This window comes from Gopherus evgoodei, chromosome 14 (assembly GCF_007399415.2).
Source record: "Gopherus evgoodei ecotype Sinaloan lineage chromosome 14, rGopEvg1_v1.p, whole genome shotgun sequence".
In the NCBI taxonomy this organism is placed as follows: domain Eukaryota; kingdom Metazoa; phylum Chordata; order Testudines; family Testudinidae; genus Gopherus; species Gopherus evgoodei.
Window position 1 is genome coordinate 13,311,518 of NC_044335.1, and position 17,582 is coordinate 13,329,099.

The following is a 17,582-nucleotide window of genomic DNA, read 5'->3' on the forward strand; positions in this document are numbered from 1 at the left end:
ACTGGGAGAGAAGCACCAGTGCCAGCACAGGGGTGGGGTGAGATTCCCCTAAAATATTCAGAGTAGGCAAGACCCTCTGCTATGAGCATGAGATTAAGGAAATTTCAAATCAATGAACATAATAACAGATCTGAGAATAATGATGTTATTTACTTTATTTGTGGAAGATAATCTCCATGAGATACTTATATTGCCCCCATTATGATAGCATCCAAGCATCTTCTCATGTATTTATCCTCACTGCATTCCCATTAGGTTAGGAAGTGCTATTAGCCACATTTTATAGGTGGGAACTAAGGCACACTACACATTTGTGACAGAGCAGGGACTTGAACCCACATCTGCTAAATCCCAGACAAGCATATTAACCCAGTGAACTATGCTTCCACTTGACTGAATATTTATGGTAATCATGTGCACGTGGCTAAACATGTTTTGTTCTTAGAACTCAGGGTTTTAGTAAGCAATTGATTTTACTATCATTAAAACAGCCAAAAGTAATAGCAAGCCTGGTGTTCATCATTGGAGGCATTTTGTACAATTTACTACAGCTGATGAAAGAACAAAAAGAAGTATGCACATACTATTTCCCATACGTGGATTTATTTTCAGCTTCAAAATAAGATCAACCACTTTCCCCATGGAATGTGGATTAGGAAAAACAGTTTCTTATCCAGAAGTAATGTCCAAAGAGATAGCGTCTGCACTGGAAACATAATGCCTTGTATTTTTATCCAGCGCATTTGCCATAAAGCAACAGCTGGTTTGAAGTATCAGGAGAAGAAAATCAATTTGTCAGCTCAGCTGATAAAAGTGGCCTGTTGTTGGTAGCATAAATTTCTTCATCGGGATGGCTGGGAACAATAGCCCTTTTATGATACATGGGTTTATCCACACATACTGCACTAGCAGCTGTCAGAGATGGACAGCAACAGTCCCACTTACCTTATGTCCTAGTCTGATTAAAATGCTCTTGTCGCCTTGTACGTGTCAGTCCCAAATTCTGCTTTGACGATACCAAATGCTTGGGACCACCTGTGTTTCAGTGAGACATTCTATAATCTCATCATACAGTATAACCCAGAGATGGATAGGGCATTTCACATTGTCACAATTGTGAATAAAGGCCAGATTTTCCTAGTATGATTAGCAGTAACATTACGATAGCAGCAAGCGACTCCAACCAATAGTGGGGTCCCACTGTGCTATGCACTGTATCAACATACAGTAACGGACAGTCCCTGCCCCTAAGAGCTTGTGAGCTAAATAGAAAGGATGAACAAAGGGAATATTTATATCATCATTTTGCAGATGGGGTGCAACTGAGGCATAGAGCAATTAAGTGACTTGTCTAAGCTCTCACAGGAAACCTGTGGCATAACCAGGAAATAAAGCCAGATAAAGGAGTTCCAAAATGGAATGGTAAGCACAAAACCATTTCCTAGTTGCACCAAAGTAAATGAGAGCTGATATCCATGATATGACTTGAAAAGACATTTGACCATCAACCTATCTGTCGCTAATTATTTGTTGAGAAAACGCTATGGTAAGTATTTTTATGCCTGAGTCTGCAATTGCAGTGTAAATAAAACAATCTGATTTCAGAAGGGTTGAATGCACTTGCAAGAAATTTAAGCTTGACCCATGTACTTCAGTAGGAATTTCTGCAAATAAGGACCACAAGTTATGGCCCATGTTATATGAATGTATGAAATAACAGTCACATCATCAGTTCTTCAGTGACACTCAAACGTGATTTCATCAGGCATTTCTGGAGGAAATATGCCAAGTACTCTCTAATCTCCTTGCATGGGAATAGATGGGTCTCCTTCTACTGTAAATATATGGGGCAAGACAATCCCACTCTCAGAGATGACACTGAAGAATCCTTAATCCCCATCCTTTATTCTTGTCTCTTAAAGTTCATTCTGCAGCAAAAATTGTTACAGAAAAGTTTTATTAGACCTGTACAAATAAATGTTTCATCTGGTGAATCATTATCAAGGTCCAATAATAACCAAGGGGGAACAAAAAATTAGTTGGAGGCTTAGCGAAAATGAGGCCTCATCTTCTTAAGTATAGGAGTCAGTTTGTCCCTTAAAAGCAGCAAAGAATCCTGTGGCACCTTATAGACTAACAGACGTTTTGGAGCATGAGCTTTCGTGGGTGAATACCCACTTCCTCAGATGCATGTAATATTGGCATTGTTAATAAAAACTGTGCACGTGGCCCAGAGTGCGTTATAACTTATAAGCAAACATTCATAAATATGATTGTTTGTGTTCTGTGGCTAAACTGGATTTGAGAAGGCAGTCAGTTTGGAACAAATGAAAACAAAGATGCCTCTACATTGCATATATTGACGTGTGGACTTTGGTCCCAAGGGAAGTCATTGTGTCACAAATACCTTAATGAGATTTACAGAAGGGCAAAGAGTAATTTTATGGCCATTAATATAGCTATGCAACCTAGAGTGATACTAAGGTAAATCTCGTGCTTCAGTGAATATGGTCAGCACCATGGGGGTCAGGAGCCAATTCCCTTCCATCTCCCTGTTCTGCACTGCACAATCAGGAGATACTATAGGATTTCTTCCTGTGCCTCTCCTCTGGAGCACAGGTACTGGCCACTGCTGGAAGTCTGATTCCAGAATAGAGAGACCAGTAATCTGACTGCTATAATAAATCTTATGATTGTAAGTGTTATTGTCTGTTCATCCGTTGGATGATATGATGTATGAAAATTGTCACTGTATGTTCAAAAGACATGGAAACTGCCCGAGTATATTAGTGAGGATTTTAGGCCTATTTTTCTTCGCACTCATATTTGAAGAGATTTTAGCAGCATGCGGAAACACTTACGAAACCTTATAAATGTGCTACAATGTTATCACCCAAATTCTAAATGTTTGTTAATTTACTGTTGTTACTTTAATCTCCTGGCACTAATTCCTGCCATAAATTGTAAAGCATTTTGCATCTAGATCTTGTTGCAAAACCCCAGCTTCCTCCTTTGAAAGGTTTCAGATTTCTGTGCATTTTCTGTGTTCACAGTAATGAAGGACTAAGGGAAAACCACAACAGCATATTGTTACACCAGCCCAGCAACACAAAGCCAGTGAAGCAGGTTCTGCAATTACCCCGAGCTCCACAAAATAAAGAAAAAAGAACATTTTTGAAGGGCATAAAAATGGTAAATTGTACAGCTTTGCCTTTGTTCCATGCCTTGTGTTCTCCTTTGCCTATCTATTAATAAGTATTGTAAGTACCATTTTTCCCCTCTCATTTCCTTTCTGACTATGGTGGTTAGTAATCATGACTCTTAGAACTTTGACAGCTAGGGAGTGAGCGAATGAGCATAATACTTTATGTAGTACCTTTTGTCTAAGGAATCTATATCAGCTTTTAATATAGCTTTTAGCAGCTCTATAATCATTACATATTATTTGTATCACAGTAATACTTTGGAGCCCCAATCATGGGCCAGCACCTGAATGGGTGATGTGCACACACTTTGAAAATCATTTGTAAGGCCATGGCTACACTAGAGAGTTGCAGCGCTGGTGAGGGGGTTACAGCGCTGCAACTTAGGATGTGGCCACACTTGCAAAGCACGGCCAGCGCTGGAACTCCCTGGTTGCAGCGCTGGCTGTACACCCGGTCGAGCCTCGGGTGTAGGGATTCCAGCGCTGGTGATCCAGCGCTGGTCAGCAAGTGTGGACGCCCACCAGCGCTTTTATTGACCTCCGGGGTATAAGGAAGTATCCCAGATTCCTGTCCACAACAAACTGGAAGAAAGGGAGAGCTCGGAGTTCAGCCAAACTGCTTATTTAAAAAACAAACACAGCTCCTGTTTGCTGAGCGAGCGGAGGCAGGCAGGGGAATTACTTTGGAATGTTCACAGCTGTTTGCTTGAAGAGAGAAACAGCACTCTCACACGGCAGAGGGGGAGGGGGGAGTCCGTGTTCAGCAGTTGCTTATCTGGTCTGACAGGTATTTAGAAGTACATAATTTGCATTTAGTGAATGAGAGAGGAGTGGGGGAAGGGAGTTAGAACTTTTAAAATGATTGAAGGTAGGCACTGTGTGTCTTCCAGTCCTTAGAACTTGCAAGGCAGGGAGCTGAGAACAGTGTCAACTCCAAAAATCCATTCTGTCTGTCTCCTCCACGCTCCCTGTCACATTCCACCCCACCCCCCTCTTTTGAAAAGCACGTTGCAGCCACTTGAATGCTGGGATAGCTGCCCACAATACACCACTCCCAACAGCGCTGCAAGTGCTGCAAATGTGGCCACACTGCAGCGCTGATAGCTGTCAGTGTGGCCACACTGCAGCGCTGGCCCTACACAGCTGTACGAACACAGCTGTAACTACCAGCGCTGCACAACTGTAAGTGTAGACATGGCCTAAGTAAATTTAGTGCTGGTGAAATATGCTAGATTGGCAGACTAAAGCCCTCTTTAATACCCCTGTGAGGAAGTTATTATTATACTGGTTTTATAGGTGACTAAACTGAGGTACAGTGAGATTAAGAGAGTCACTGACAGAACCTGGCATAACATCAGGAGCCATCATTCCCTGGTCTTTGCTCTGCCATTCACCAGTACTCTCACAGCATAGAAAACTGCACTCAGATCCTCCATTCTCGGATTTTCATTTACTCTGAGAAGCACAATGAATTACTAAACAGCCATTCGTTGCTCTAGTTGTTCCGAGACGCTTTACAATAAGACACTGACTCTTAAAGGAGCTCAGCCTGGTACCTGATTTTGTGCCCACAGTAACTATGTGCATAATTTTGTGGCTGCAAATAACTGCAGACCCATTTTATGAGATTTAAACACACATTTAAACCTGATCTGCCAGTACAGTCAGGCTGCTAGATATTTGTGTGTCATCAACAGTATCTGCAGTTATTTGCCCCAAGATTATTTGTGGGTGCAGAATTGGGGGCACCAAACTTCAGCTCATTTTTCAAAACCAGGCCCCAAATATGCTTTCACACTTGCCTGGGACATGTACAAAGGCTCACTATCACAGACTCTTTCTGTTATTTAAGCAGAAATGCTCCAGGAAGATTGTGTGTGTGTTTATTAGTCAATCATTCCCACGATCACTGAGACCTCTGTGGGCTGCTGGGATAAGAGATAGTTCTGCTCTGAAGCCAATGGGAATTGCATTTTTGTTTGTTACCAGAGAACCGGAAACTGGCTGTCTAACACCATCAGCCACACAATGCGGACTAGGCCAGCTGTATGCAGCTCTTGGGTAGTTTTACGTGATCTCTATACTTCTCTTTAATGCACACTTGAAATATTCAATTCAATAAACACTAAAGCAGCAGAGATCAGATCAAAGTATTTTTGTCTGTGTTGGTTGTTGCTTCTTTAAAGGTCCCATGTTCCCTAAAAAGGCAGTATAGCAAGGACACAAACATTTTCCCCATAAACCCCACTGCTATCATAAAAAGATAAAGGAACATGATTTATTAGAAACCAAATACAACACTTCATGAAGGTACCTCAACAGGTGATGTGTTAATCACTCCCAGCACCAGGCAAATTTCAGAGAGCCAATAACGAATTTAGGCCTAGAGAGTGAACATCATCCCTAAGCCTTCTTTGAATATGTATATATAACCCCTATTTATAACCACATGAATTAATTCCATAGCTTGAAGGGAGGAAAGTCACATTAAAGGCTGATAACGGAGATGGTTTTGCTGTCTCAAAACAGCAGTTTTAGTTCCCTGGCAACACAAGTTAGAATCCTAGTTCAGTTAACACAACCTTTCATCTTTCTGAAAAGGTAAATTAAATTCTTCCTTATCACATAATGCACTTGATCAGACAAAATCTGAAAAGGTTTTGCACTGACATAGGTCCCATGATCTGCCTGGCTGCTAATCTCCACTTCCCAACCTGAAATGATTCATGAACGTGCAGTACAAGAATTTGGGAAGCACTTTGGGATCCTTCAGGATGAAAGTTGCTCTGTAATTGTATGTCTATTAATGAAAAATAATGGGAAATAAAGTTGTTAGAAGTCCACAAAGCTGACAATGCAATTATTTAACCTCAAGTAGCTATAGCTACATATAGAAAAACATGGCATATATTTATAAATAAAGAAAAATGTTATTTTACAGCATGATATAGAATTAATATTTCCAAGAACTAAATTACACAACCATGGTAAAGAAGATAAAATCTAGTATAAATATAAGCAAATGTTACTAGCAAAATATTGCATGTTACAATAGTCAGCAAGGTTTCAAAGTGCTGGCATTTCACTTATGGACATCTGCAAATTGTTTTTGAAAATCCTTATGAATTATTAATTTTATTATTATTTAATACAATCCAAAACCATGATAGGCATTTGACAGAATCTTAATTTCTAAAGAAAAAGATTTTTTCCTTCTATTGTCTTTAGTTTGCTTTTTTTTTTTTTTTTTTTTAAAAAAGCTATTTAAAAGATCTGAACACAGATTTTTAGTCATGGGAATTCCTTCTGCACATTGAGACTTACATTCTTAAAAGATGTTGTAGCCACACTTTGAGTGTCTTTTAAAACCTTTAAAGTACGCTTTAGTGCAGGAAAAGATGACAAAATATTTGAGCAGAAGAAAAAGATACAATTAAAAGCTGTGGATAGTTTGCAAAACAATTATGTTGATGTATCAGTGACACCTCTTGGCATGTTTACTGAACTGTTTCCAGTTAATCTATTCACCTCTGAAAAGAGCTGAACAAACAAACAATCTCCACATGCCTTTTGAGATGTGGAATGAGGTTCCCAGATGAGTCCTTTTTAAATAGTAGTCTAAGTTAGGCCAATTTAACTTGACAAATTAAATTAACTGTAGATTGCGAACAGTTAAAATATATTAACACATGCAGAAGAAAAGGAAAAAAATCCTCAAATTGTCTGAAGTTTCCCTAAATATATGTGCCTTCATTCTGACTATGCCGGACCATATTTTTTTTTAATATAGATATATGTGGAAATATATCTCTCTCTTAGAACTGGAAGGGACCTTGAAAGGTCATTGAGTCTAGTCCCCTGCCTTTACAGCAGGACCACATACTGTCCCTGACAGATTTTTGCCCCAGATCCCTACATGGCCCCCTCAAGAATTGGTTTCACAACCCTGGGATTAGCAAGCCAATGCTCAAATCACTGAGCTATCCCTCTCTCCTTGGTTTGCTCTTGGTGTAGATGATGTGTAACATTTTTGGTGGAGCACAGCTGATCTGAGATGCTTTCATTACATCTGTTCCTCTGTTTGTGGTTAACGTAACTAGAAAAGAGCAAAAATGTAGCAAGCATTAACTATTTGGCTTGATTCGACACTTGTTCCATAAACAGAAGTCCCATGTTTTTGCATATGGAAATTTTTCAGAACTGGATATAAATAAGTGTTTGAGAGTTAGGAATGGAGAGGAACACTGTATCTATTTTATTCTCTATGTAAAGGGTTATCTAACTGTTAGAGGACCACTTAGGGATCTAATTAACTGTTCATTTCCTGTTTTTTAGTGGTTTGAGTGTTATTGAACTCTTCTGGAAGGGCATGAGATACCACAAGGCAACCATAGCTCTGCATTAATGAAGAGGTTTTTTGATCAGCGAATCTAAGCATCAGGTTTAAAATCCCAAGAACTACAAATTTCAGATCCAGAAGGATCAGCTTAGGTCTTGGAAGAATGAAGATCTTACCAAACTGGAAAAATTGGCTTCTATTCTATGGGCGGAACCTTTTGGAGGAGACTTTATACATGGAGTCCTGTTTCCTCAGTACTGTATTATGGGGAGTTGGTAGTTGCTCCATAGTTAAGCTAACTTCTTACTATAAATCTATTTTTCAACCCACCTCAAATTCCTTCCTCTCTCCCCCAAAACAGATCAATTCCTGACTCCACTGAAGTCAATGGCAAAACTCCCATTGACTTCAACAGGGCCAGATTTCACCCTGTTTCACTAAAATTTCGCATGCCACAGCTCCTGGCAGAACTTTTCTAGGAAGCTGGGGATCAAAAATAATAAATGAGTTTTAAAAATACAATTTTTTTTTAAATTCCCTGCACTTAACTTTTTGAAAACATTCACCCTCCACCCATTTTTTAATGTATTTAATTCATTTATTTATGTTTTGCCTGATTCTATCTCAAAATTGCCTTAGCCTAAAGGCTCCAAATGTGTTGGCTTGCTGGTTAGCAGCCTATTAATATTTTAGGTATGTTTAATGGGGCAATTACCAAGTTTAGATCTCAAGACATATTGAGAGCTTCAGCTGGGTTGTACATACCCATCACTAAAGTAGGCAACCAGGGGTGGCTCTAGGTATTTTGCCGCCCCAAGCACGGCAGGCAGGCTGCCTTCGGTGGCTTGCCTGCGGGAGGTCCACGGTCCCGCGGATTTGGTGGCACGCCTCCGGGAGGTCCGCCGAAGCCGCGAGACCAGCAGACTCTCCGCAGGCGTGCCACCAAAGGCAACCTGCCTGCCGCCCTCGTGGCGATTGGCATAGCGCCCCTTGTGGCTTGCCGCCCCAAGCACGCGCTTGGCGTGCTGGTGCCTGGAGCCGTCCGTGTAGGCAACAAAGAGGACTGACTAGAGCAAAGGTTCTCAACTTTTTTCTTTCTGAGGCCCCTCCAACAATCTATAAAAACTCCATGGCCGGCCTGTTTTTCACCATATAAAACCCAGGCCCAGTGTCAGGGGGTAGCAAGCAGGGCAATTGCCTAGGGCCTCATGCCATAGATAGCCCTGCGAAGCTAAGCTACTCAGGCTTTGGCTTCAGCCCCAGGTGGTGGGGCTCGGGGCAGTGGGTTTCAACCCCACAAGGAGAGTCTTCAGCTTTCTGCCCTGGGACCCAGTGAGTCTAACACCTGCCCTGTTTGCAGACCTTTTGAAACCTGCTTGTGGGCCCCCTGACCCCTGTTTGAGAACTGGCCACTGGTCTAGAGGATTATTAAAGGAGGGATATAGAAAAGAGGCAGAGAAAAGATCTGTCTTTTGTCCAGCCAGGAAACTTTGCCACCCAATAGGAACTGGAAGACAACGTCATTACTCTGCTTCATCCAAAGAGACTTTGTAAATTAAGGACCGTTTCCCCCCCCCCGAACTTTAGCCCCTCTGAGTAATACACTGTGCAGTACACCTTTTAAAAGCTCAAGTTGTAAAAAAGTCTGGAAACTGAGCAGTAAAGGGATTCAGTCAGTGCCCTAATCCCATCTATTGTTTCCTTTATTGCCCACTGGATCTAGAGGAAATTGATTTGCAGTAGTGCCATTATGCCATGTATCTAATCGGTTTCATTTTAGTTGTTGCTACATTTTCTTCCCCTTAATAGCATAATGGTGATTACATACTATCCCACAGGCTCATATGACATTTAAAATAAGATGACAGTGACAGGCTGAACTTGGTCAGAATTAAATTTGAAAGCCAAGGTAAAATAAAATGAAATTGGGGAAACAGGCTCATAGAAAATAATGACGAGTACTTGTGGCACCTTGGAGATTAATTTTGCCTGTTCATAGTGAATCAGTAGCCGGATCAGGACTAGAGGCCAGATCTCCTAGCTCCCAGGGCCCTAATCCTTGACAGAGGTGCCAGAAAATGTGCTCCCTTCCCCTCTTCCCCCCATTTGGAAAATGTCAACGAAAAGAAAAAAATGGTTAAATTCCCAAGTGTTTGTTTAAAGTTCCCCAAAGGCTTTTGTTTTCCTATTTCAAAATTTTAGAAAAGCAGGTACTTCTTGTGGAACTTTTCATTAAGTTGAAAACCTAGCTTTTCCACTTCAACAAACAAACAAAAGCTGATGGAATTTTTTTGACGAGCCATAATCACTAAATCATACTTCCACCTACATGCAGAAAACATAATTAGAAGGTGGTGAAGCTGATGATGTTAACATGACACTTATGTGCTAACGATGGGGAATTACCTGCTAAACTACAGTTGCCACAGGTCAACTTTATTTGCTAGACAAAAACCAAACACAGAGTTTTCCAGTTTGGGGCAGTTCTTATCTTTCTGCACAAAGGAAACTAATGCTAGAAGTCATCCCATCTGGCATCACAGGGTTAATAGAAAAATGTGGCCTGTGAAGTGCAGTCTTTTTAAAGCAGGGGTCTGGTAATCTGGACAATGATGTCTTCCCAGCTTGGCTGCTTTATAACCTTGGGCAAACATTTAAACTTCTCTGTGCCTCATGTTGCCCACTTATAAAATGGGGGAGCAAAATACTATTCACAAGATTTGCTGTGAGGACTGATACATCTTTGCAAAGTGTTTTGAGATAATCAGATGGAAGGAACAAGTGCAAAGAACGTTCATTACTAATATCAGCGGTTCAGCTTTCCATGACTAATGTGGGGGATCAATTTTGAAAATTACAACCTGCATCTCAAGCTGGACATTTTTATATGCTGTTACAGCAAGCTTGTGTGTGCAGTGCTGAAAATCCAGACCAAAATATTAAGACACATTTATAACAGATATATGATCAACCTGGCGTGGGGCTGTGTTGTTTTCCTATGAAAAAATGAGTGTATTCAAAACTTTCTAAAGACAAAAGGACGGGCTATTTGCTCTTTTTCAGTTCAGTCATTACTGTAGAACAGGTTTCAGAGGGGCAGCCGTGTTAGTCTGTATCAGCAAAAATGAGGAGGCGCCTTAGAAACTAACAAATCTATTTGGGCATAAGCTTTCGTGGGATAGTCCATGAAAGCTTATGCCCAAATAAATGTGTTAATCTCTAAGATGCCACAAGGACTTCTCAGTGTTTTTACTGCAGAACAGGATTTTTGATGTGTTCAGTCATTCTAGTGTATTTTGTCCTCTCTGCACAAATGTAACTCTTATTCATGTTACTTAACATTTGTACATCAAGGGGAGAATCATCAGCCCATAGGTTGTATTTGAACAGTTCCATAAATGATACATCTGTCTTCTACTATGCTGCAATTACATTGTTATAGCTTCCCTCTTTTGAATGAGATCCAAAATGAAGATGAGATGCAATCACTTGTGCTCATTAAAAATGCCATGGTAATTATGAAGGCACAATGGCCATTTAGACATTTAATAACCTGCCATTGTCATAAATGTTGCTTACCAGTACAGCATATCACTGTATAATTCTTACTTATAGAAGACTGAGTCAAACCTAACTTCTTTAGACAGAAACGTTTCCCCTCTTCTTGATAAAACAGAGTAGTGTTTTTTCAGATAACTATGTTAAAAATTAAGATTGTATGTTACAAAGTATCATGTTAGGAACTAACAAACAGGAATAGAGCATGCTTTAAACAGAGCTTGTAGCAGATGCAGATATACATTCCATATACATTCTCACAAAAAAATGAGATGCCATTAAATAAAATACAGCAGAGGTAATAATTTAGTACTTACATTGACTTTCATCTTGTCCTTTCTCTATTATTCCATTAGCTAAATGAATACAATACACTCTCCTCTTCCCAAGTGAAGTTCTTCAGCTCACACTGAAGTACGGTATGGTAAGGTTTGGCTAGAAGCCTACACCTCCCAGTGCTGGACTTGCTGTGAACCCTGCCGAGGGTGAAGTGAACAGCCACTGGGAATGAATGGAACTAATTACATAGTAAATTCTCTCTAACGTTACATGGCCTGCAGCTATGTTCATGCAAAAGAAGAAATGGCACTCGGTCAAGCCTCCAGGAAGAAAAGGAAGAAACCAAAACAGGAATTCTGATATTGTAGAGCTGTAAGAAGGTCAAATGGACACTGCAGTGAAGCTACAGATGAGTGTATTTTGGGGCTTTTTCCCAAGGCAGTATCAGTTCTTCTTCCTCCTTAGTTTGTATTTAAAAATACTTTGATTTTGAATTTTTCATGTTCCGGTCACTAGAAATGTCATGGCTCAGCAAGACCTTTACAGCTATATAAATCATTGCAGAAAAACCACATTTTAAAGGCAGAGAATCTGAGAGAACAACGCCTAACAGTTCATGTTTAACATCTTCTGTTTTGTACAGTTTTCAAAGGTTCCTTTATACAGAAAAGATCTTGCCTCCATTATTTCCCTTCCTCTTTCTACAATAAGTACGTTCCCTTTTTCTCCTCGAAACACTTTTGTAATGAAAAACTGTGCCTGTGTCTTGTAGGGGGCAACAGTTGGATTTTTTGATTTTCTTCTCTAAATTTTAATCTTTTGCACTTGGAGTGGACTTGGTAATGCAGAAGCATCCAACCAACTTTTCTAGTCATGCAAAATGTCTGGTACAATGAAGCTCACTTGCAACAAATTCTGATCCTTTTTAGGTGACAGGCATTTTAATTATCAGTTGTGAAAGCGCAAGAAGAGAATTCAGCCTAGAGAAATTGCACAAATGTACCACCACAGACCATAGAATTTTTTAAAATATATTTTAGGAACAACAATGCAATCTGTTGCCACAGAGCTGCCTTAAAGGTGGCATAACTGACCACAGGAAGACGACTATGCTGAAGGAACCTTCAATAGCATAGGGCCCACATAAGTCCTACGCTACTCCACAGCTGCCTCCTATACTAGAGGGTCAAGTGATTTAATTTAGAGAAAGAGAGCATGGCTGCCGATTCCATAACCCACATCTGCCTCCTGTTACCTAAGGCCCTTGGCAAGTAGTGTAAGTTAGGCTATTCTAACTTGTTGCTGGTGGCTGACTGGTACATAGCCAGCCCAGGCTCTGGGACCACAAAGATAGCTTAAAGTCCTTGCACAACACACAGCAGAGTCTGCGAGGTTGCTGTGGTTGCAAGGTGAGAATATGCAAATAAAATTCTAAGGGCTAGTTCAGGGGTTCTCAAACTGGGGGTTGGGACCCCTCAGGGGGTTGAGAGGTTATTACATGCGAGGTCATGAGCTGTCAACCTCCACCCCAAACCCCGCTTTGCCTCCAGCATTTATAATGATGTTAAATATATAAAGTTTTTAATTTATAAGGGGGGAGGTCACACTGAGGCTTGCTTTGTGAAAGGGGTCACCAGTACAAAAGTTTGAGAATCACTGTGCTAGGTGTTCTCCTCTGCAAGCTCGATCACTTACTTGCAAGTATGCAATTAAAAAAAGTGTGCGCACCTACTGAGCATTTCTTAAGGAGAGACATTTAAGAGTAAACTTAAGCATGTCTGACAGGAGCTTAGCTCTGTGCATCTTTTAGTTCTCACTTCATGCTGCTGCTAGACAGGAGCAACTTGGCAGCCACCCACTACAACTCAATATAGGACAGGCCCCTGTGCAGATACTGTGCTCCCTGCCCACCACTTTTTACTTTGTGCCATATGCATATAGGACTCTTCACTCGCAGGGTGTACAATCAGCGCTCAATACATATTCAAAAAAATGAGCAAGCTGTCTGTTGAGCATGCTAACGTACTGGATTCCTTTACAGAACCAGTTTATCCGGCAAAAGGGGGGACCCAAAATTGCTAACCATTAGCTGTGGCAGTAACACCCATAGACCCTAGAGCTGGGGGGAGAGGAGGCCCCCAGGCCACGGCCCTACCACTGTTTGGTCACAGTACCACTCACTCACATTGGCAAAGGAAGTGTCAGGAAGCTGATGGGGATGGGGGCTGAGGGGAAAAGGAGGGTCAGAGGTGTAAATCTACCTCTCCCGATACACACACACACACACACACACACTTAAATGGTGCTCAGGAGCCCTTGTTAACACTACTATTTAGTTCTTTCATCATAATGGGAATTTCTGCACAGCTACAGCTGCCAGCCACTCTGCTCCAGCTATAAAAGGACTCATTTTTGCCCACTCATCTTGCCAAAGTATTGCTATCTCAGAGTAAATTATAAAAAATGATGTAAGGCCATTAAAATGACATTGCCCGAGTTGCTGGGATAATAGGAACCAATAGGTCATTTAGCATGTTGCACCAGAATGGTTTCCTGATTTACCATACTTCATCTCCATAAGATGTGTATATTTGTATAAGGGCAATGCTCAGAATTTAAAAGTCAACTTGATTCTGCTAAATTCAGTGAGCCACTGCTAAACTATTTGTGACCAAAATATCATACCTAGAAATTTGCTAAATTGAAAATAAAAGTGTTAGGAGCCAAAGAGAGAGGTATAAGATAACTTCTTAATATAGGAGTTTCAAAACATAAATGGGTCAAAAGTTTTCATCTCAGTAATAGAGAGAAAAGTGTGTCCCATTTTCTTCTGATGGACTTAACATGGAATAAGAGAGGTCAATTTTTTTCAAACAGACCTTGACAGAAAACTCTGAACACAGTAAATGTTCCATGTAACTCGCATTGGGTGCTTTTCCTTATATTTCTGGTATCCAACTCCAATTCCCTCCGCTCCCCTGCAAAATCGTATTTACATTATCAAGGTCAAGAACATTGCACTGGGAGCCAAGAACACCAACATTCTCTTTGACCCTGACACACACTGTGACTTTTTGCAAGTTATTTATATTGCAGTCTGACCCACATTTTGCTAGGTAGAGTACGAAACACAGAGACAAGTTTCATAACCTGAAAAGCTTACAAACAGATTTTGTAACTCTGATAAAAAACCCTCAGTAATTTAACTTATTTTTTATTCTGCCTCTAAAATAGGGAACTAACTTATCTACCTTACAAATGTGTTGAGTATTTAGTTAGTAATAGTACATTATTATACCATCAAAGAGCTTTATGGGATGGTAATAAGAGAGGTGGTACCTTCAAGATAGAAGCTGGGGCTTACTTAACTTTTGTCAGTGTAATTAAGGCTTATAAAATCTCTTAGGTTTCCTTTCACTCAGAGTACCATCCAAGGAGAAATTTCTTCAGACACATTGCCACATCCAGGTCTCCAACAGCAGAAATACAGGCAATCATCAGGTACCTTAGCATCCAAACCAAAAACTCTCTTTCTACAATTAGCTGGTAAAGATATAAAACACGTATGATACAACAAGAGTTATTCTGAAGTGAAAAAATTTTAAAAATCACTTACTTGAGCTTCTAATATTTTAAGTCATTAAATTGTTCTCATGAACCATCAACTTACCTTTGCAGCTGTGTTGATTCTAGTATTTTTATCCATAGCTGTCACCAAGCAGCAATGTCACTTCCAATACTATAAATAATCACTGTATAACCAGTGTTATACAGAGCTGTTTTGCAAAGTCACAATGTGTCAGGAACCATTTCACAAGAAAAAAAAAAAAGAGTCTGACAAGTATTGTCCTGAAAGTATTTAGCTATACAAAAGGTTTCCCACAAGTCAATTTCTGTGACAGCAGACAAGATTAAAACAAAACCAAAAAAATACCCTAACAGTGTCTACAACTGAGAACAACGTGTGAAAAGTGGAGTTTTCCATGATCTGTCACAGACTTGTTGCAAATAACCACAGATACAAAAAAACCCACCCTTCTGCTTTGCTACATGTTCCTGTAGTTCCTAATTTAGAAGCTTGATGGAAGAACAGTTTACTACAAGTGTTTGCATAGCACTTTAATGAAATAAGACTGCCACAATCATATGAATTCAGGATTTCTGCCCCACATTTTCCATATGTTGCAAAATGTTCTCACATTTAATATAAAATATTTATTATAGCTGTGTTGTAATAGCCTGTAACTCTGTGGGGTAGGGAATTTGTGCTCTTACATACCTGTAAGGCACCAACCATATGTGTTGTAAGGTACATTTTGTATGAAAGACACTGAAAAATTTAAACAACTTTGACTCATCTCAGAAGACAAACTGATCCATCTGGTTTCCTGTGATGATTCCTCTCCATTTTAAGAGGAAGAATGGTGGACTATGACTCTCCCATCTAATTTACCATCTCCTCTGCTATCCAGCCACCTGGATTTTTTGTCTAACCATTTGGGCTGATGTCAAGTAGGTGCAGCATCAGCACATAAAAAGTGTTGAGTTAGAATGCTTGAAAAGTATCTGTCAAACTAAACAAGCTGAACAGAAATTTTCAGAAATCTTCGGAAAGAATTACTTGAACTGTGCTTTGACTTGTGGATTCTACTTTTGGTGTGCATGTGCTGTGTGAAAATGAGATCCAACTCATTTGGCAAGCAGTGTCTATTGGGGCCACACCTGTGCCCTAGATACTCTGCATTCCTCCCCCCACAGGGGCCCAACTGTTCCTCAGTTCCCTTTACTAATTCAGAATCCCACTTGTATAAGATGCTGTAGAAGCAGGAAAGGAAGGTGAGTCCCAGCATTTATGTGGACAACACTTCATGAAGAACCAGTTACTGTAGGATAACCATTCTCTCCCCCTCCCCCCAGTGACTGTACTGTCCCCATGGATTCCACTCTTGGTGGCTAACAGTCATCTATTTGCTTGGAAGTGGGTATAAGACCTATTTAAACAATGACTGCAGGACTAAATGGGCATCCAATTTTGAAGGTTCTGCCAAAGAGTAGGGACTTGTAAAGGTCTGGATTGAGCTTCACATTGCTGCCCACCGACTTCTGAGTCTAATCCTCACTAACTTAGAACACATTCTGATGTAGTCAGAATCCCACTTAAAAAAATCTCTGATAGTTCCCATTTCTTAACCTCTGCAAAGGTCCCAAATGGCCATGTTTGGCTTCAAAATTCGGCCCAAGCCAGACTTCTAAAGGGAAGAACAAAATGTCTCCCAAGAAGTGTGATGTAGTTTTTAGCATGTAAGCTTTTATATAAGGGCTTGCCTACATTTTCAGTGCTGTAGCAGCACAGATAACGGGAGAGCAACCATAAGTAGTCTGAATGGTTTTGTCCCATTAATGCAGTCTCTTATTACATTTGTGAAGTTTAACTTTCCCTGGGGTTGAATGAGATTTCAGAAAAAAGTGAGAGCTGAACTAGAATACTGAAACAAATATGGGCAGGAACTTGAGAGTGACCCTATCCTTACAAAATGCCATATAATGAGCAGCTGGTGTGGGGACCCCACAACTTTCCTACTCCTTCAGTTGATGTAATGGTTACTAAAGAGGCAGTCTTCATTGGTAGGTGGTATAGGGAGACCTATCCACCCTGTTAGAACAAGAGAGGGCGCTCCTCAACCTTGAACATAAATCAGGGCTCTAAGGAATCTTGCCACTGTAGGGAAGGAAAAAAACATGGCGGTGGAAAGTGTGGTGGTGTACAGATATTACTGCTGAACAGATAGCTGATAGACTTTCTATCTTATTCTCATAGCCCTGAAACAGTCTGCTGATTTTGTAGGTAGACACGCAGTGGGACCTTTACTGGCTTCTGGACCTTAAAAGATTAAGCTTATAGTTAGAGATGTGTAATGACTCATGTCTTGACTTGGTAGGAGTAAGATGACAATATGGACTTTGGGAGGCTGGGAGCCTGGTGTGGACTATGTGTCTGTGCACACCCTGGTGGCAGCTCATTAATGTACATTAGCCTAGTCTCTGAAATTGGACCAGATCAAAGCATATTAATGACTGTTAATGTATTCATTAGCAGGATGCAGTTAGTCTATGGCATGGGGGTGTGTGCATGTGAAACAGGGTGTGTACAGATTCACACTCCAATATGCCATGAACTAGTTCATATATACAAGCCCCGAG

General features: G+C 40.5%; 1 protein-coding gene across 5 annotated transcripts in view; it reads right to left on the reverse strand.

Annotated features, from left to right (window-relative positions):
* Positions 1-15,258, reverse strand: part of CASS4 (Cas scaffold protein family member 4) — a 28,897-nt gene extending 13,639 nt beyond the window's left edge. The window contains exons 1-2 of one of the 5 annotated variants that reach the window (XM_030533483.1): positions 15,052-15,107; positions 11,420-11,578 (exon numbers count right to left, since the gene is read on the reverse strand). In XM_030533483.1, coding sequence (XP_030389343.1) covers positions 11,420-11,431 — 12 coding nt within the window. In that variant the 5' untranslated portion in view covers positions 11,432-11,578; positions 15,052-15,107. Of the gene's footprint in view, positions 1-11,419; positions 11,734-15,051 lie in introns of those variants that run through there. The other 4 variants (XM_030533484.1, XM_030533485.1, XM_030533481.1 and 1 more) reach the window with 4 other exon arrangements.
* Positions 15,259-17,582: the final 2,324 nt, after the last annotated feature.